The sequence below is a fragment of the Lepidochelys olivacea genome (assembly GCF_965140295.1).
Source record: "Lepidochelys olivacea isolate rLepOli2 genome assembly, chromosome: 2".
NCBI lineage: Eukaryota > Metazoa > Chordata > Testudines > Cheloniidae > Lepidochelys > Lepidochelys olivacea.
This window is the reverse complement of record NC_140412.1, coordinates 153,608,532-153,629,841: the sequence shown is the minus strand read 5'-3', so window position 1 is coordinate 153,629,841 and position 21,310 is coordinate 153,608,532. Positions and strand designations below refer to the sequence as shown.

At 42.3% G+C, this 21,310-nt stretch overlaps 1 protein-coding gene across 2 annotated transcripts in view; it reads right to left on the bottom strand.

Moving 5' to 3' along the window:
• GABBR2 (gamma-aminobutyric acid type B receptor subunit 2) overlaps window positions 1-21,310 on the bottom strand; it is an 844,982-nt gene that overhangs the window by 256,269 nt on the left and 567,403 nt on the right. Inside the window, exon 12 of one of the 2 annotated variants that reach the window (XM_084618280.1) lies at window positions 15,824-15,931. The exons of the other annotated variant lie outside the window; for it this stretch is intronic. Within the exon in view, the coding sequence (XP_084474406.1) occupies window positions 15,824-15,931 (108 nt within the window). The remainder of the gene's footprint in view (window positions 1-15,823; window positions 15,932-21,310) is intronic. 2 annotated transcript variants of the gene reach the window in all.

Below are 21,310 nucleotides of genomic sequence, written 5' to 3'. Positions count from 1 at the left end.
AGAAATCAAGTCAAGTTCAAGATTTTGGTCTATATCTTAAAGATACTCAATGGCCTCAGCTAAAAACTAAAACTAAAACTCTGGTATGAAGACTGGTGAACTACACTTTTCCTCAGGCACAATAGAACGTTGTACAACAAAGATAAAGCTCACCGGTGTGGGACACAGAACTTTCTCAGAGGCCAGTCTGGGACTGAACTCCCCCAAAAATATAGGGCTATCACAACCTCACCATTCCACACAAAGGACAAGGCACATGTCTTCTCTCTTGTATTCTCTCATATAAACATGTAGCAGTGTGTAAACAAATAAACAAACCCCACCAACAACAACAACAAAAAATCTTACCAAATAAACCACTACACTGTACTTCAATTCTCCCCCAGAGAGGATGAGAGAAAGAACAAACATCACATGACAGATGTTAGTCATGCCATTGAATGCATTACTGGAAGGTGCTCAGATATTACGGTGATGCTGTAAGAACCTAGATAGAATGGACTAGAATAGAAAGCCCACAGAGCTTTCTACATGCCAACTGCACTGACCATGCTCCCAGGCCTCACAGAGCTTCCTGCTTGGAAGACTCAGAGCTAGTGTTCTATTCAGGAACCAGGCAAGTAGCCACCACTTCTTCACCGGTCTAAGTGACAGCGGGCAGGAGGACCCTGAGTTCTAGTCCCAGCTCACCCACTGACTACTGTTACTAATTCTCTGCACTTCATGAACCTTATTATTGAGGAAGAATTCATATTCACTCAATTTTATGGATGAGTAATTAAGAGGTGTACAAAGTTACTTCAAACAGAACTGGAAACAGAACCTAGATTTCTAATATCGTAGAGTCAAGTCTTATCGACATTGTCTTTCAAAATGACCATGCCATATCTATGTGATTGGTTACAGACAGCACAACCTTTTGACCATACTTCCCCTGCAGCCAGGAATAGAACCCAGGAAGACAGATTAACAGCATTCCTTTATCTAGCAAGTAGTTAAAGCCACTGGCAATGTGGGTAATACTCTTGCCCTAGGGGGTGGTCCATATAAAGGATAAAATATGTTTCTAGCTCCTTTATTAAGTTTGCAACTCAAAATAAGAGGGGGTTACTTACCTGTACAATAACTGATGTTCTTTGAGAGAACTTATATATATGCCACAGCTGGTGATTGCATGTTCAACGCATATGTCAGAACTTCCTAGTCAGCAGGATCTGCAAGGGTGCTACATGCGTCCTTCACTCCCTTTTCTGTTTCAGAAAGGGTAGAAAGAGCAGCATTGCCCCACTACACCCAGCTCCTTTTCCATGGTTTGTGGGACTGCAAAGTAGTGGGGAAGAAGGGTGGAATATGTATATGGGTTCACATCTCAAACATCAATTACCGCATAGGTAAGCAAAAACTGCAAATGACAAAGTTTGGAGGTATTCCCGGTACAGAGGACAACAGGAATATCATACAAGATTTGGAGGACCTTGAAAACTAGAGTAATAAAATGGGATTAAATTTAATAGTGCAAAGTGCAAGGTCATGCACTTAGGGACTAACAACAAAATGTTGCTATAAGCTGGGGATGTAGCATTTCAGAGGAGGAGAAATATATGGGTGTACTGGTGAATCACAGGATGACTGAGCTGCCAATGTGATACGGCCGTGAAAAAAGCTAATGCATGAGGTGAGGTATTTCCAGTAGAGACAGGGAAAAGTTAGTACCATTACACAAAGCACTGGTGAGACCTCATCTGGAATACTGTGTGCAATTCTGGATGCCCATATTTAAGAAAGATGAATTCAAACTGGAGCAGATATAGAGAAGAGCTACTAGGATAATCAGAGGAATGGAGAACCTGCCATATGAGAGGAGACTTAAGGAGATTAGCTTGTTTAGCCTAACAAAATGAAGGCTGCAAGGAAATATGATTGCTCTCTATAAATAGAGCAGAGGGATAAACACCAGGGAGGGAGAGGAGTTATTTAAGGACCAAGGCTGGCACAAGTACAAATGGATATAAACTAGTCATGAACAAATTTAAGCTTGAAATTAGAAGAAGCTTTCTAACCATCAGAGCACAGAAGTTCTGGAACAGCCTTCCAAGGGGAATAGGGGGTGGGGGCGGGCAGGGAGAACCTAACTTCTTTCAAGACTGAGCTTGATCCATTTATGGAGGGGATGGTATGATGAGATTACTGACAATAGCATGTGGCCCATCTGCTTTAGCAAATGCCTTCAATGGCCAGAGATGGGACACTAGATGGGGAAGCCTCCGCGTTAGCATAGAGAATTGTTTTCAAGGAGTGAGACTGGTGATCTCTAACTAAGTGATTGCCATATTTGGGGTTGGGATGGAATTTTCCCCCCAGGTCAGACTGGCAGAGACCCTGGGTTTATTTTTGGGTTGCCAAAAGGGGAGAGATTTCTAGGGCTGGGGGGAAAAAAAGTGATATGCTGTCCTTGGGCATGGAGTTAAATCTGCTGCCCTGTTGCAGAAAGGGAAGGGTGGTGTGAGGAACTGGTGACTCCTCCTGAGGGCTTCCTCTTTGAAACCCTTTGCCCCTTCCTAGAAGGCACGGGTGCTCTGTATTGATAGAAAAGGAGCTCCTGTGGTATGTCTAAGGCCTGAAATGCTGTCACTTGAAGGTTGGAGTGTAGACCCGCAAGGACCTGAGAATGGCCGTAAAGTGACCCCATGGCTGCTTAGATCTTGTGGAACAAGGAGCATCCTTCAAAAGAAGGACCTACCATTGTGGTTTGTAGCTCCTTAAGAATTCTTGACAAGAACAGCCACGAAGAGCGGTGCATTGTTACTGCTATTGCCATTGTTCTGGAGGCTGGGTCCATGGCATCCAATGCTTCCTGGAGGTATTGCTTAGCAACCAGCTGTTCTTCTGACATGACAGTCTAGAATTCACTCCTGAATTCCGGTGGGAACTTTCAGTTGAAGCACAGAACGACACACCGCTTGACATGGTTATACTTCACCAGGATTGATTGATATCATTTGGAGACTTGAGGTAGACGATGACTTCCTACCAAGCATGTCTATGCGCTCCTGCTCCTTATCTTTCGGTGTCAATATCTAAAGGTGTTGGTGCATTTTTTCATTCACCACCATCACTACCAGTGACCCCTAGCATCAGGAGTGAGGAGAACTGCTTGTCACCTGTAGCCAGTACCCAGTACCACCAATTGTTCCACTTTGAAGCCAGTGCTATGGAAGCAGGCATCTGCCACAGGTGATTCATTGGCTCCAGCAGCCCCTCATTTATAGGAATGACTACACAGACCAGAACCGATAAGTGTAATCTGCTGCACAAGGTACTCAGTGTATCCCCACACCTCTTCAGTCGGGATCTATGGGATTGCTGCTACCCATCTCATGAGATCCTAGAAGATTTTATGATTATACAGAGTGTCTGATGCCTTATCCAATGCCAGAGCCTTGTCTGGTGATGGGGAGGAGGTGTTTTCCAGTACTGGCTTTGGATGGTCCAGCTCTGGAGGCTGCTGCTACAGCTTGCTGAGTACAGGTGACCCCTCACCCTCAGGCACAGAGAAGCCAACATGTGTTTGGAGTGTATGGGGGAGGTCAGATGTTCTGCAGTGTCCACAGGGCCCACATGGCCACCCAGGTTAGTACGAGCAGTCCTGCTAAGGGTTAGTACCAAGCTTGTGTCTCGGCTGAGACTAGGTTTCTCTTCCCCATACAGGGGAAGATAAGATCACGAAGTATGGGATCTGGCTGGGGATAGGGGTAAGCTCCACTCCAAGTCTCTTCCAGGAGCAGGAATGCCCTCCCTGCTATCAGCAGGACAGATGTTATTGGCCCTCAGGGGTACCGTGGCAGCCCTGCAGGCAACATCAGGTCCAAGAACCTGGACAGCAGCATCAGCAGTATAAGACTTTCAGGTAAGTCTTTGGTCAAGAGATTCCATGTTTGAGCTCCTGAGGTGGGGGGATACTGGTCCCAAGATCGCTGTTGTGTGGAAGGGCTGAGCCATTAAAGCTGCCTGTACCACTGTTGATGCTGGCACTGCATAAGGAGGCAATGCTGGGGCTGGTACCAGCAGGTGTTCTGTCTCTCTTGGTACCGACAAAGTGAGTATGGCTCAGCAGGTGCTGGCAAAAACCTCAAAACCTGTGGCATATCCAGCTCCACACAGCTAATGCCAGCAGTGGTGCTCAGGGAACTTGTTCTAAGTTTTGATGCATCCTTGATGTCAAACAGCCTTGTAGTCTTATGCAACATAGAGTCTGAGCCTCGAGACAGTATTTTATGCCTCTCCTCACACAAGGACTTGCGCTCAGTGTCTGTCTGATCCTGCTGCTACAGTGCACCTCAAAAGGTTTTGAAAATACCACCAGCTTGGACTTTGATAACCTTTGGTCCCTGAAAGATCTGGAAGTCTGGAGCCATGGGTCTAAGTCCGGACGAATGGACTGCTCTAACAGGAAAGCCCTCAGGCAGGACTCCCTGGAGTGCTGGGTCCACTTAGATAATGACCTGCAGTGCTCATACCAGTGCAGAACACACCCCTTACAGAGGCAGAATAAGCAGCTTGTATGGCTCTTGTTGAGAGGCCTTATAGCCTCAGATGAAGGGCACTGCTTAAAATTTAGGAATTATGGTCCAGCACGTAAGCCCCTCTGGTACTGGGTCTGTAGGCAGAGAACTTCTGTCACCAATGACCTCAGGTCTGGTATGCTAACACTAGTCTAAGAGTCAACTGCTGACTTCATTGTATTGATAAAAAAGGGAGGCTGGAGGGAAAAGGAAGTAGGTGGCAGCTAGGAAAGGGGAATAGGTAGGGACTCACTCTATTGATTTTGTTGGACATGGTGCAATAAAACTTCACTTAGGCACCTGTATATCCAGGGCTAGAGCTCAGTAACAGTTAAAAGTTCAGAGGGAAACTAAAAAGATGACTGCTTTATTAACAGTTATTAATCATGACCAGACAGAATGGAGAAGCGGTAGTTCAGCTATAAAATATCTACACTCACATAACTCTTGCAAGTATATTAGAGTTACATCATTAAAATAACCTACTCATTGGTTGATCAGTGACCAAAGGCAGAACATTGTTGCTTAGCAACTTTTCCAAGCAGAATATTACAAATCAACCCTTTCACATGTGTCATGCATCATACAGTAGACAAGTAGTGTGACTATAGTGTGATATGCACACAGTTCCTTCTTTGGAAAGCTCACCGTCTCTCCAACACTGTAGGCCAAAATCATCCTTCAGATTAGCACACCTGCTTAGCCTAGGGCTAAACTGGGTCCTATGTGTGGAGGATTTTCTACAAGAAATGTGTAATTGTCATTGCCTGTGCTAAAAGGGATCCCAATCTTTGGAAAGAACACTTCAAAGGGCTTGAATGGGTTGGAAGAAATGTTCTGATTTTGTTTGAAATGACATTCAAATATCTAGTCTATATTTTCTTTAATGAACAATTCTGTAGCAAAGTATGATGCATCATTACTAAATAGCTGGGGACATCAATGCACTTGATTACATTTATGATCCTGTTCCAAGCTATTCAGAAATGAATTGTCTCATACTGTAGAGCAACGTGTTCTTTGTTCTGTCACCCATTATTCTCATAATGCATGGAGATTATGATTGTGGCACCATTTGTGGGCAGTTAAGACTCCAAAAGAAATGTCATTGTTTTCCACAGCTATGGAGGTTTAGTCTTATCAAATCACATCAGACTGAAACTTGTTTATACAAATTATCAGTTCAACTAAAATTGGGTATTTTTTTCCCAAAATCGGAAACTTCTAGGGAGTGAGATATTCTACTTAAATCAGGCTAGGCCCTCATAATGTTTGAAAAAGTGCCATATATGGAATATTTTTGCTCAAAATGCAATGTGGGTTATTAGCTTTGAAATAAAGGTCCCTTTCTAAGTTTGGTATTACCAAGCATGAAATACAAGAGGGTCTATCTAACTATGACAATACTTACTACATTCCAAGTGTCACCAAAGGGATTACAGCAAGGGTTTCACTTATTGATATCTGTAACTTTTATGTCAAGATTTTCAAAAATAGGAGTCTAAATTCATATTTAGGCAATTAAATAAGTGAACTGTTTTTTCAGAAGTGCTGAGTCTCTAGCAGCTCCCAGTCACCATCATTTGAGTTCTTGGGTGCTCAGCATTTTGGAAAAAATTACACCACTTACTTAAGGTCCTAAATATGGATTTAGGAGCCTCACTTTAGGCTGCTATTTTGGAGGCTTTGGACTGAATCTTTATTGATTTTTTTCCCCATGATATACATAAAGTACCTCTGTCTCTGCTCGGATCTTCTTGAAATATGCTCTATTCACATTTGAATAATCTCTAAAAACATGCCATGAAATTACACCTGAAAAATTCACCATGTATTGGATATACTATGGGCCATTTGGTCAAGATGCTAAACAGTCACAGTGAAAAAACAAATTTCAAACAGAAGGTTTGTCTTATTTCCTATTTTAAAGAATTTAGCAATAAGACTGAAAACATTAAAATTTTAAGTCTCCATATGTTGGTTCTTTAGAACAGATGGTCTCTAATATTGCATTTTAGTGGTGCGAATCTGATTAGCTAAAATAATAATCTGGGTCTTATTCTTTCTCCCCCAAGATTTATGAACTTTCAGATTTACTTAGTCAAACACAGAGACACCCCCTGGGAAATCCATTACAGTTTTTTACTGTAAGTACAAAAAGCTCTAGCTAAATTTGTATTACAAAAATGTTTTGAAAAGGTGTAAATATTTTAAAATTACCTACTGAACAAGTATCTTAATAGAAATTAGACATGGAGAGAACTAATTCGGTCATCTAGTCTAATATTATGCTAATGCAGAAAGGACCAGATTTACAAAGTTATGTAGGCACTTAAGATAGGTGCTTAGTGCAATTTACTGAACTGCCTGTTAATACATTATTAGTGCATTGTTCAATCTAGTTTTAGATAACTGAAATAATGAGACAGCTGTTGCATCATTTTAAGACTTGTATGGGAAAAGTGTGGAAAATTATAACCTTTCTATGGGTTTTTTAAACCAACCACAGTATTTAATAGAAATTATATCCCAGCTATAAACTCTATGGGATGGTTAAAAAAAATTGATAGAAAGGATATATTTCTCTAATAAATTCTACCAATGTAGAGAGATATATTTAGGATATTCTTAAGGGTCATACTGTTTGTGCTGGCACAGCAGAGCGGGGTTCAACAAGAATGGCTTCCTGGTTCTTTGCTTAGTCATAAGCACAGATAAGAGCAGTTTGTGGGCTGCTTTAACATGCATCAGCTGGCAATGCTCCCCAAAGGACAGTTTGCCATCTGAGGATAGCTTGAATGTTGTGTGTTCTGCCCGGGCCTCTTCCCTTCCCTGCTCCGCGCAAATATGCCCATTGAGCTGGTAACTGTGTGAGGGTGGCAGGGTCAAATTATGACACAGGTATGATAGGTTTGTGCCTAGGGCTTTGCCTACTGGAATCAAGTGTTTACATCATACTCGGAGCTTTCATTGAACAAAACAGTAAATTTCTGGATCTCATAGTTGTGAAAAGAAGTTTGAAAATGTGACCAGAGAGTACCTAAAACAGCACATGCCTGCAAATACTCTGGAATAATAGCTATGAACGGTGCCAATTCTAAAAGCCATTATTCTGGGGCATCCACCAACATCACAGAGTCCTCTGCTGTGGGGTACGGTTTAAGAAATTAAGGCAGTGGACCAGGCTCATCTATCCAAACAGATGCACACCCTAACTGATGGGGTAAGTACTGCAAGGACCTGTGCTGTCACCCTGCCTCTCTCGAGGGAGAAAAGTCCCATATTTTTTCTGAGGGGAGGGAAGGATAGTTCCTGCTCCATGGGAGGTGGAAGGGAAAGGTTTCCTGCCATTTTCTGCCCCTGCCTCTGAGAGAGGAGTGGGCCCTCCACCACTGCTATTCCAAATGTGATGCAGGATGAGGAGACATGGCTCAGCTGTTACTGAGAATGAGGTCAAGGAAAAACAGGTATTTTTAATAGTGGGTGTTTTTTACCCCAACCAGCTATTTGAAGAGCTCTAGCATTTCCAGGTTTTGTAGCAGGAAGTTGAAATATGACAGAATCAGAGGTACAGTTCTGGTTAGGGGAAAGATGCTGCAGCCATAGAGTTGTTGCAAGAGAAGGTCCCCATACTATTTTAACCTGGGCAAAATAATGTATTGTTGCACAGCTTTGTTATTAGAAGCAGCTGAACTCTTTTGGCTGAAATTTTCCAGATACATTCAGCCTGAGGTAGAGACCTGGCCTGTATAAATTCAAGCAGTGAAAGTTTGGCAAAGTTATAAGCAACTGAAAACAGACCTTATAATGAAAAGTGTTGGGTAACCTTAATAGGTAGTGCTGCCTGCCCACCTATAATGATTACAAGCTATTTGTTACAAAGGACCCCTGCCTCATTCAGTACACAGGATGGAAAATGAACGAGGCAAAGGGTTCTAAGAGATAAAAGGATGTTATCATGTGTTTAAAGCACTGGACTGGGACTCAGGAGAGCTGGTTTCTATCCTTGGCTCTGCCACAGATTTTCTACAGGATGCGGGCCAAAATGCTCAGTGGGGCCAAATTAAGACAAACTTGACTCTAGCATTTTCTAGCTTTTGAATGTTTGATTCACTTTACTTTCACATCTTTTTAATGTCCTTATATTCAACTTGAATAGAGTACTACTTTGCTATATTTCATAGTACTACACATAGCTTTACCAGCTTGGACCTCTGTAAATAATTCTTCTCGCTCCTTGATGTTTACAGCTTTTATCTACTTAGAAGTGATTTTCATATCCCTTCTCCCATCATCATTGGATTATACAATACAGGTTTAGTTTTTACTCTTTCCCCATATATGAGTGAGGACTTCAGGTTTGCAGTATGATCACAAATACACAGGGACTCTGATGTAGTGGCATTACAGAGTGGAATAATGATAGCAAAACAGCATAAATGCCAGTCTTTGAAGATAATACTTTTCGTTTCCACTGCCTTCATTCACGTTGCCTTTACCATGTAACATTTTGACATCAAGATAAAACAAGGCCAGCAGAAGTCTAGGATGGTGATGGTGAGCAATTAGATACTCAACAATATCAATAAAAGATGTACTATCATTTACACATAAAAAATCCCTACCCAGATGTCAGGTGCAAGTACAGATACCAATGGACAAAGCTAGGAAGTTTTGAATGAAGTTGAGTCAAGGATATCATAGCACCAGCAACACTGTGCTTCGAGTGTGGATGGCAACAAACTGTATTCTGGTCCAGAGATGGTGATCGCCAATGCTTCATTTTATTTGTCTGCCAATGGACAAAATTTTACTGGAACAGGACAAATACTGATTATGGAAACTAAGAAATTATTGTTTAAAATGTGTTAGCCTTCAGGCTCAATCCTCAGGGTGCCCGAGCTGTGTTTAATGCATCTGACGGGGGAGGGAGCAGAGGGGATATTCAGGACCCAGCGTATAATAGAGCAGCTTCACTACTGTTCTAATTTATGCCAGCAGGACTGGTTTCCTTTAGCAGTTCTGCCTGCTGAGGCTATGCTAGAACACACAATGACTTCCTGCCATTAGCAGGCCTCCTCCTACTCTTCACTACCAGCACATTCTCTGTCAGTGCAGAAAGGGGGCAACTTCCCCCTCCTCCCACTGGGCAGAATCCTCAGCTGCCGGGAGCAGAACAGAGGGGATTTACCAAGGCAGGATTGAGCCCCCATTAAAAGTGGTTTTCTGGTAAATATTAATTCTAGTCTACTTTCATTATCTCTAATGAGCTCTTTTAAAACTTTTCTCTACTGGCTTTGTCCTTTTTCATTTGACAAAAACTGATTCCCCTGTACTTCTGTGTTTCTAATGTAGCTGAAATTAATGTGATTCTTTTAAATTACTTCTTTTTAGCACTAGATTGATCAAAGATGTTAGCAGTGCTCTGGGAATACTGTATCATTTGACAGTTAATGGCTTGGCAGCAGGAGAAGCTCATTCTGGCTTTTGTTGGTCATTTTAAAAACAAGAACAATTGCAGCAAAGAAGTAGAGGATTAAGTAAAACAAACAAAATTGAATGTGGAGCATTGTTTAAACCAATTATAATATTACAAATCATATTCTCAGCCAAGTTTATAGTGTCTTCAAATATTTGTTTTTATCTCCACTGGACTTGAGTTGTACATTTTAAATGAAAAAACTTCTGTTTGAACAGAATCTTCACTCCAGTTTAAGCTTCTTCACCCAACCAACAAAAACAAGTATCCCCCCTGCCCCCAAAAAATACTTCTCTTAATGAAAACTAAAACATATCAATTCTTTAATTGAGACAATTACTGGATTACTATGACTGGGTACAGAGGATAGCTGAATGTTGTAGGCAGGGACAAATTCCACTAGCCTCACCAGCTACAGAGAGTTCAGCCACAGTGTGGAAGCTATTGTATTGCTCTAGCACTACATGAAAGTGGTGGGGGAAAACCAGACAGTCCTTTGGCAAAGCACCGCACTCCATCTCTGTCCCCTCTTCTCAGTCGTACATAGAGCCCTGTAGCTGGGCACGGACTCACCGGCGGCACCGCCTGCTAGTCATCTCAGGGAATTAGCATTCCAGCCTCTGGAGCGCCCTCTGTCAGCCAGTGTCTCGCCTTGCAGCTAGCTCCCATGTCCCTCCCAGGAGCCCAGTGCCCCTTTAACTGGGTGCTGCCCCCTGGCAGTACCCCCACAGTTCTGGGTCTCCCCCTCCCAAGGGAACCCCCCACCCACTATCCCCACCTCACCTCAGTCGTGAGCTCCTGCCAGTCACCAGCTAGCCCCTGCTCCCTGGGGCAGACTGCAGTATGAACCACTCATTACAGGCAAGGTTGGGTTTGGACCTGCTGCCTCTGCCTACCCGTGGCTGCCCCTGAAACCCCCGTACCTAATAGGCCTTCCCAGGCCAGAGCTCCCCAGGCCTTTCCACAACCCTGCTCCAAACTAGATCCTCTATTTAGGTCTCTGCAGCCAGGCCTCTCCCTCTCAGAGCAACAAACAGAGTGTTCTTCTGCACCTCGCTTCCCTGGCTTTTATAAGGCCTGCTGGGTCTGTTTGGGGCGTGGCCCCCAGCTGCAGCTGCTCTGCCAATCAGCCCAGCTTTTCCCCTGCCCCAGACCTCTCCCAGGGCTATTTTAAACCCCTCTGGGCCTGAGCAGGTGTCCACTCTGCTACAAGCTCCCACAGGGTAAAAAACCATCAGGAAGTGAAACCACACCAATCCTGCTGCAAGAGGATTATCTGAACCCATGGAGTTAGGTTAGGAATTGGGTGGGTCCCAGACAGCAGCCACATCAAGGGATGGGAGATTCCAAGGGCCACACCATCTATCTCAAGGCTCTGAAGAAGGGGACAGGGCTAGCATCTTTACCCTTCCCTGGCCTGAAGTGGGCAGGAGGTGTCAGAAAGCAGGCATGGAGCTGCAGAATAAGCAGGGAGCATCTGGTTCTCATCTGCTTCTCAGATCAAAGGAATGTCTTTAGCAAATCAGAAAGTGCCTTAGAATTTCATAAAAATGAAAGAATTTTAAAAATATAAGTTAAAATATGTTCTGCTGTTGAATGACGCCCCTACGGTTTAGCTATTGGTTGTTAGATTCAATGGCCAGAAGGGACCATTGTGTGCAAGCTGGTTTTGTCATACAATACGTGATGGTGGTACCCCACATAACTTCCAAACCAGCAGGACAAAAAGTGTCATTACTATAAGAGGTATATTTGAGTATACGAGTTCATATTCTATACAGTTTTTTAGAAGGAGAAAGAAATCTGTCAATATATAAACAGATCAAAAAGTTATTTATAGACTGCACCATATATATTAAAGGTAGAAATAAAATTATTAGGTAAACTTGTCCTCCTTACTAATGCAAAATGGTTCCTTTCATTATATTCTCTTTTCTGCTGTTTTATTCGGTCTTCCTTTAAATGAATCAAGTGATGAGTTCTAGAACTATGCAGAGCCTATTTCACAATCTAATAGATTTCACTGTTAATAATATTGTCCTGATATTCAGCCTAAATTATCCATGACGACTGACAAGGTAATGTACCTAAAAGCAACATTTTATTGAAGCTGGACATTTATGAATAGATAGACCCAGAACTATCCATGAAGTATTAAACAAAAAGGTATTCAAATCATTTAAAATTTTGTGCTCCTTGATTGATCTGTTCTAACATGGCATAACAACAACAAAAATGTTAAACCATTCTTCAGATATATCCGTTATTTGTCAAGTTAAAAATATTAGAGTTTCAATTTGTTTGGTTTGCTATAATGTGTATGACCTAGGCTTGGATAATTTATTTTAATTTATTTCCTGTCTGTAAACTAAACCTGATCGAAAATGGCAATAGTGTATTTTCTGTCAGTTCAGTGGTTACTGCTACTGTTACTCTATTTTGGGGACAACTCCCACTCTCAAATCTGAAGTAGAATTACAATGCCGGTCATTGTACTGTCCCTGCTGGAAAACATGTGGTACAAGAAAAGAACTTCATGTTTCTGAGTCATCTCTCCTGTCTTAAATAGAGCTTATCGATCTTGGTAAACCAAACATGGAAACCACAGTACAATTAAACATTTTGTGTTGACAACTAATTAGCTAATTTACATTTTCTTGTCAGTAAATAGTCCTCTTTTTAAGGATTATACTTCTCAAATACTGAAATGGAAAACCAAAATAAGAAAGGACAAGGGAAGGGAATTGAAGTGATTAATATTGTGAAACAGACATCATTTCAATTCACAGGGTAGGTAAATTATGTTGCAATCCAATGTTTTGACTGAGATGCCCTTCATATTTCCAGCATCTCTCAAGATAAAGCAGTTTATTGGGCAGCATTTAGGTATTTGAAGACATTATCCAACACCCACTACTGTGCTTTTATTAAAAAAAAAAACTTAAATGTTTAATGCACAATTGTCAATAAATGACTGGATTAACCAAGTTATTCACTTCAGGTCAGATCCTGCCAACCTTATGCTCTCTGAGCAGGGCCGGCTCTACAGTTTTTGCTGCCCCAAGCAGTGAAAAAAACTGCTGCCGCGGACAGCAAAAGGGAGAAGCTGCTGCCGATTTGCCGCCACGGCGGGCGGGACAGAGGGGCTGCTGCCGAATTGTTGCTGCCGCAGAAACACTGCCGCCCCAAGCACCTGCTTGGAACGCTGGTGCCTGAAGCCGGCCCTGTCCCTGAGTGGTGCCTTGCTGTGCAAATACTCCCACTAAAGCTGATGGGACTAGCTGAGGAAAAAGATACTAGTTAGTGGGTGAGTAAGGGCTGCAGAATGCAGCATTTAATAACTAACAGACAAGAGTCACTGAATGTCAGAGGTGAGGAGCCATTTGACTGTCTAAAGGCAAATGGCATGTCAGAGTGCAAAGTGAATTCTTAATGAAAGCCCAGTAGACTGAATTATTCATTCCTGTTAGAGACCTTTTGAAATGACATATTTTGGTGCAAATGATAAAATCTACAATATAAACACAATATTAGAAATAAAGATGATAAACCAAATTCTGTTTCCAGTTATACCAGCAGAACCTGGAGCAGTGGAATTCAGTGGGCAGAACATTTGTTCAGATGTTGAAGAAACATTGTTTTGTGCAGCAAGAGTTTGATTCTGGGAAAGTGGATACTTGGACTCAGCTAGAATAAGCGTGCACATTATGGTGGCCCTCTGCATGGAAGTGTTAAGGAGGGAAGGGGCTCTCATCCCAGCCAGTGCACCTATAATTTGGCTCTTAATTGTTTTTGTCATTCAAAATATTCTGCACTGAATAAAAATACATATAGACAACTCTGGTTAAGAACCAAAATATAAGAAGTAACAAAGTGTTTTTGGGGTTAAGGCACCAGACTGGATTTCAGGAGTTCTGGATTCAATTCCTGGCCAAGTCAACAGACTTCCTGTGTACCTAAGAGAAGTCACTTCATCTTTTTGTGCCTTGGTTTCCCCATCTGTAAAATGAAGATAACTGTCCCTCTGCCTATCTAGATTGCAAGCTCTTTGGAGTACAGTCAGACTCTTACTAGCTATGTGTACAATACGTAGAACAATTGGACCACCAGGTGCTCCTATAGTACAAATAATAAGGTATTGTTATTAACTCTTAAAATGCAGGTCTTTGAAAAGGGCATACAGAGGAAAATCTTTAAGGTGAACCTGTGCATTTTCCAGCATAACTTTCCCCTTTCTCAGGTTTATGTGGCTCTATTTTTTTCTTTGTTAGCAAAAATATTATAATTGCATTTATAGAATTGTGTATGGTTGCTGATTTTAGCTCGACAATCGCCAATAGTTTGTCAGCTTTGTTTTTTCATTCTGATTTCCATTCATACTTTCCCAACAAAATGAGTAACTTAATAGAGTCTCATAGACTGTAAGGCCAGAAGGGACCATCACGATCATCTAGTCTGACCTCCTGCACATTGCAGGCCACAGAACCTCACCACCCACTCCTGTAATCGACTCCTAACCTCTGGCTGAGTTACTGAAGTCCTCAAATGATGATTTAAAGACTTAAAGTTACAGAAAAGCCACCATTTACACAAGTTTAAACCTGCAAGTGACCCATGCCCCATGCTACAGAGGAAGTAAAAATACATCCCAGGTCTTTGACAGTCTGACCTGGGAGAAAATTCCTTCCCAGCCCCAGATAAGTCGGTCAGTTGGACTCTGAGCATGTGGACAACTCCCAGCAGCCAGACACATGGAAAAGAATTCTCTGTAGTACCTCAGAGCCCTCCCTAGCTAGTGTCCCTAGTCTTCTGTTTTTAAAGAAAACCATCTAACATTTTATATGTGTAAAGAAACCATATTAGAAAAAACAACAATATAGCAATCCAAACATGAGATACCACATACTAGATAAAGGTCTGAACTACTGTAATTCTAGCTTGGCTTTTCTATATCTACAAAATGTTTTGGATCAAAAAGATGGTTACAATATTACTTTTTCTAATCTGGCTCTAACCACTACTGTGGCTCAATTCTGATTGATCTTGGTCACTGCCTGCCTTTCCAATCAAGACTAGAAGAACAAAATCCTACAAGTACTCTATCTCGTCCCCTCCTAGCAAGCTATGAGAAACTTTTGTTTGCAACATTTATATTCCAGGTGATGCAAACTGACTTAATATGACCATAAGAATGGTCATACTGGGTCAGACCAAAGGTCCATCTAGCCCAATATCCTATCTTCCGATAGTGGCCAATGCCAGATGCTTCCAAGGGAATGAACAGAACAAGTAATCATCAAAGGATCCATCCCGTCATCCAGTCCCAACATCTGGCCGTCAGAGACTTAGGGACACCAGCGGATGATCTGCTCCCTGGAGATTTATGGATGCTGGAGGAACTTCATAAACTATAGGATATAAACCAGTGAGGAGCAGGGTTTCCCCAGCCTTTGCATTTTGTGAACCAGTTTGTAGATATATGTCCCTCTCTTGGACTCATGGATCCTTTCAAAGCCCACAGCTTGACTGTCAAAACAGTTCATTCCATTGAACACCATGGAGGGCTCTGTAGATCTATTTGAGAACCTCTGATATAGAGGCTATGAAGGGGATATATAAAAAGGGACACAAATGTTGACTATTCAGTGTATTTCAATATGATATTTTTCTGAAAGAGAGGACAGTGTTCCACAGCATCAGTGGAAGTATGGGTATTCAGGGGGTATAACAATAGCAGATAACAGCTTCATCATATCTGTGACAGGAACAGTTGTTTCCTCACCTTTTTCTTCATTTTTACATTTTTGAAAATTGCATGAACTCTCCAGGTTTTTGCAAACATTGCTCCAAATGCAGTTGTATAGCCCACTGTAAGAATCCATGTCCGGACCTAAGATATAATCAAAGACACAGCCTTTTAGTTTTTCACAGGTAATTTTAATGTCTTAAATTTCTCAAAATAGTCTAAAATACCTATTGTATCTAGAGATAGTAAAAAAGTTTAGCATTTTTTTGAAAATTTTAAATTATGTTTCTCAGGGTAATGGCACAGTTGTCTTCAATTTTTTACAGAATATTTTATTGGATTTTTTTAATTTTCAAAATTTCTAATTTGTTCCCTCCTTTCTTTCCTATTTTTCTTTTTCCCATTGCAATAAAATGAAGACTGAATTCTTTCTCCCCTCCACGTTTTCCTTTGCAGTTTTCCTGCTTTTCTACTCTAACTTTTCATAATGTCTTCAACTTTGGAAAAACTACAGAATAGCAAAAGGAGAAAGGAAAGTGTGACTCTGCTGGTCTGTAACTCTGCTTGAGGAAGAAACAAACAAGAGGGCTATCAAGGCCTGCATCTTTGGGAGAGCTATAGAAGCAGCCAATAGCTCAACAAGTTAGTAAATTTGATAGATAGTGTGGAACTAAAGGGTGAAGGACCTTTATGCCAAGGAAAGTGTGTTTGGTGCAGTGAAGGAGGGACACAAAGGAGAAGGAGATATGGTTGGAGCAACAACCAGAAAGATGATCCTAACAGCAACCTTTTGAATGGACTTAAGGGACCAATGTGGATAGCATCAAAGTTAGATAGGTGGAGATTACAGTAGTCAAGATGTGAGATAATGAGGGACGGAACAAGAGCCTGGGTAGTCTGGAAAAAACAGAAAAGATTTGATCTTAAAAAAATATCATATAGATAAAAGTTGGGAGACATGGACATGGCCTGAATGTATAGGTCTTAGAGAGAGAGGACCGAATCACAGATATCATCTAGATTGTGGCCTTGAGTGATTGAGAAGATAGTGGTCTTATAAACAGTAATGGGAAAATAGAGGAAAGAGGAAGCTTAGAACGAGAACCAGGATAGAACAATGCCTCAAAAGCAATGGAGGCAGAATTTTAAGTAGGAAGTCATCAATGACACCAAAGACCACTGAGAAGTCAAGGAGGATGTGGCTGGAGTACAGCCCTCTGAAAGCAGCTAACAAACAAATGTACTTAATGTTATTGTAGATAATGGCTTCCTACAGATTTCCATGGAGAAAGAATTACTGTACACATATGACAGGTTTCAGAGTAACAGCCGTGTTAGTCTGTATTCGCAAAAAGAAAAGGAGTACTTGTGGCACCTTAGAGACTAACCAATTTATTTGAGCATAAGCTTTCGTGAGCTACAGCTCACTTCATCAGATGCATACTGTGGAAAGTATAGAAGATCTTTTTATACACACAAAGCATGAAAAAATGGGTGTTTACCACTACAAAAGGTTTTCTCTCCCCCCACCCCACTCTCCTGCTGGTAATAGCTTATCTAAAGTGATCACTCTCCTTACAATGTGTATGATAATCAAGGTGGGCCATTTCCAGCACAAATCCAGGGTTTAACAAGAATGTCTGAGGGGGAGGGGTAGGAAAAAACAAGGGGAAATAGGTTACCTTGCATAATGACTTAGCCATTCCCAGTCTCTATTCAAGCCTAAGTTAATTGAATCCAATTTGCAAATGAATTCCAATTCAACAGTCTCTCGCTGGAGTCTGGTTTTGAAGTTTTTTTGTTGTAATATCACAACTTTCATGTCTGTAATTGTGTGACCAGAGAGATTGAAGTGTTCTCCGACTGGTTTATGAATGTTATAATTCTTGACATCTGATTTGTGTCCATTTATTCTTTGACGTAGAGACTGTCCAGTTTGACCAATGTACATGGCAGAGGGGCATTGCTGGCACATGATGGCATATATCACATTGGTGGATGTGCAGGTGAATGAGCCTCTGATAGTGTGGCTGATGTTATTAGGCCCTGTGATGGTGTCCCCTGAATAGATATGTGGGCACAGTTGGCAATGGGCTTTGTTGCAAGGATAGGTTCCTGTGTTAGTGGTTCTGTTGTGTGGTATGTGGTTGCTGGTGAGCATTTGCTTCAGGTTGGGAGGCTGTCTGTAGGCAAGGACTGGCCTGTCTCCCAAGATTTGTGAGAGTGAAGGAGACTGTGCTGACAGCTTGTGCCACACGCTCTCAAAGAAACTGCGGAACCACCTGATCAACATCCTCTACAGCAAACAGGGAAAGATAAAGAATGAGCTCTCAAAAATGGATACTCTCATAAAAAAACAACCTTCCACACAAACTTCCTCCTGGCTGGACTTTACTAAAACTAGACAAGCCATTTACAACACACACTTTGCTTCTCTACAAAAGAAAAAGGACACTAAACTTTCTAAACTACTACATGCCACAAGGGGCCACAGCAATGGTTCCCTCAACCCACCCAGCAATATTGTTAACCTATCCAACTATACTCTTAGCTAAGCAGAAGCAGCTGTCCTATCTCGCGGCCTCTCCTTCTGCCCCTCCACCCCCACGAACATGATACAGTTCTGTGATGACCTAGAATCCTATTTTCAACGTCTCCGACTCAAGGAATATTTCCAACACACCTCTGAACAACATACTAATCCACAGAGACCTCCCTACCAACACTACAAAAAGAAGGATTCTAGGTGGACTCCTCCTGAAGGTTGAGACAGCAGACTGGACTTCTACATAGAGTGCATCCGCGACGTGCACGGGCTGAAATTGTGGAAAAGCAGCATCACTTGCCCCACAACCTCAGCTGTGCAGAACACAATGCCATCCACAGCCTCAGAAACAACTCTGACATCATAATCAAAAAGGCTGACAAAGGAGGTGCTGTTGTCATCATGAATAGGTCGGAATATGAACAAGAGGCTTCTCAGCAGCTCTCCAACACTTTCTAGAAGCCATTACACTCTGATCCCACTGAGAGTTACCAAAAGAAACTACAGCATTTGCTCAAGAAACTCTCTGAAAAAGCACAAGATCAAATCTGCACAGACACACCCCTGGAACCCCGACCTGGGATATTCTATCTACTACCCAAGATCCATAAACCTGGAAATCCTGGACGCCCCATCATCTCAGGCATTGGCACCCTGACAGCAGGATTGTCTGGCTATGTAGACTCCCTCCTCAGGCCCTACGCTACCAGCACTCCCAGCTACCTTCGAGACACCACTGACTTCCTGAGGAAACTACAATCCATCGGTGATCTTCCTGATAACACCATCCTGGCCACTATGGATGTGGAAGCCCTCTACACCAACATTCCACACAAGGATGGACTACAAGCCGTCAAGAACACTATCCCTGATAATGTCACGGCTAACCTGGTGGTTGAACTTTGTGACTTTGTCCCTACCCATAACTATTTTACATTTGGGGACAATGTATACCTTCAAATCAGTGGCACTGCTATGGGTACCCGCATGGCCCCACAGTATGCTAACATTTTTATGGCTGACTTAGGGGATGAGAGCTGAGGAAGCGTTGTTCTAATGCCCCTACTCTACTTGCACTATATTGATGACATCTTCATCATCTGGACCCATGGAAAAGAAGCCCTTGAGGAATTCCACCATGATTTCAACAATTTCCATCCCACCATCAACCTCAGCCTGTTCCAGTCCACACAAGAGATCCACTTCCTGGACACTACAGTGCTAATAAACAATGGTCACATAAACACCACCCTATACTGGAAACCTACTGACCGCTATTCCTACCTACATGCCTCCAGCTTTCACCCTGACCACACCACACAATCCATTGTCTACAGCCAAGTTCTGCGATACAACCGCATTTGCTCCAACCCCTCAGACAGAGACAAACACCTACAAGATCTCTATTAAGCATTCTTACAACTACAATACCCACCTGTGGAAGTGAAGAAACAGATTGATAGAGCCAGAAGAGTTCCCAGAAGTCACCTACCACAGGACAGGCCTAACAAAGAAAATAAGAGAATGCCACTAGCCATCACCTTCAGCCCCCAACTAAAACCCCTCCAAGGCATTATTAAGGATCTACAACCTATCCTGAAGGATGACCCAACACTCTCACAAATCTTGGGAGACAGGCCAGTCCTTGCCTACAGACAGCCTCCCAACCTGAAGCAAATACTCACCAGCAACCACATACCACACAACAGAACCACTAACATAGGAACCTATCCTTGCAACAAAGCCCGTTGCCAACTGTGCCCACATATCTATTCAGGGGACACCATCACAGGGCCTAATAACATCAGCCACACTATCAGAGGCTCATTCACCTGCACATCCACCAATGTGATATATGCCATCATGTGCCAGCAATGCCCCTCTGCCATGTACATTGGTCAAACTGGACAGTCTCTACGTCAAAGAATAAATGGACACAAATCAGATGTCAAGAATTATAACATTCATAAACCAGTAGGAGAACACTTCAATCTCTCTGGTCACACAATTACAGACATGAAAGTTGTGATATTACAACAAAAAAACTTCAAAACCAGACTCCAGCGAGAGACTGTTGAATTGGAATTCATTTGCAAATTGGATTCAATTAACTTAGGCTTGAATAGAGACTGGGAATGGCTAAGTCATTATGCAAGGTAACCTATTTCCCCTTGTTTTTTCCTACCCCTCCCCCTCAGACATTCTTGTTAAACCCTGGATTTGTGCTGGAAATGGCCCACCTTGATTATCATACACATTGTAAGGAGAGTGATCACTTTAGATAAGCTATTACCAGCAGGAGAGTGGGGTGGGGGGAGAGAAAACCTTTTGTAGTGGTAAACACCCATTTTTTCATGCTTTGTGTGTATAAAAAGATCTTCTATACTTTCCACAGTATGCATCCGATGAAGTGAGCTGTAGCTCACAAAAGCTTATGCTCAAATAAATTGGTTAGTCTCTAAGGTGCCACAAGTACTCCTTTTCTCTTTGTACACATATGACCAGGCAGAGACCAAAATGTATAAGGTGAATGAGACATTGAGAGTAGAAATCATTGGAGAAAGGTATCCAGGATGGCAAAAAAAAAAAAAAATTAAAAAATCAAAGTTTACAAAGAATGTAAAATCTTTAGGTGTATCTTATAGATAGCAGTTTTGCTATTCACCTCAATATAGCAGAGTTAAGTCAACTCCAATTGGTTTCGAAAATCCACGTTATACCACAGTTTTTAGGCTACTGGTTTGTGATTTCTCTTCTAGTCAGCATGCAACGGGTTCTTTTCCTAAAATGTGTGTGTAGCGAGGTGGTGTGGCTCCCTGCTGCCCGAAGAGGGTCGAGCCCCTCCAGACACCACAGTGGGCAGAGCCAGGATGCTCTGAGCCCACCCCTCAGAGGGACAGGCAGCGACCCAGAAGTAGAAAGGCGGGCCCTCAGAGCTCACTAGAGAACCAGCCGCTGGGGAGGCCAGATGTAGCCAG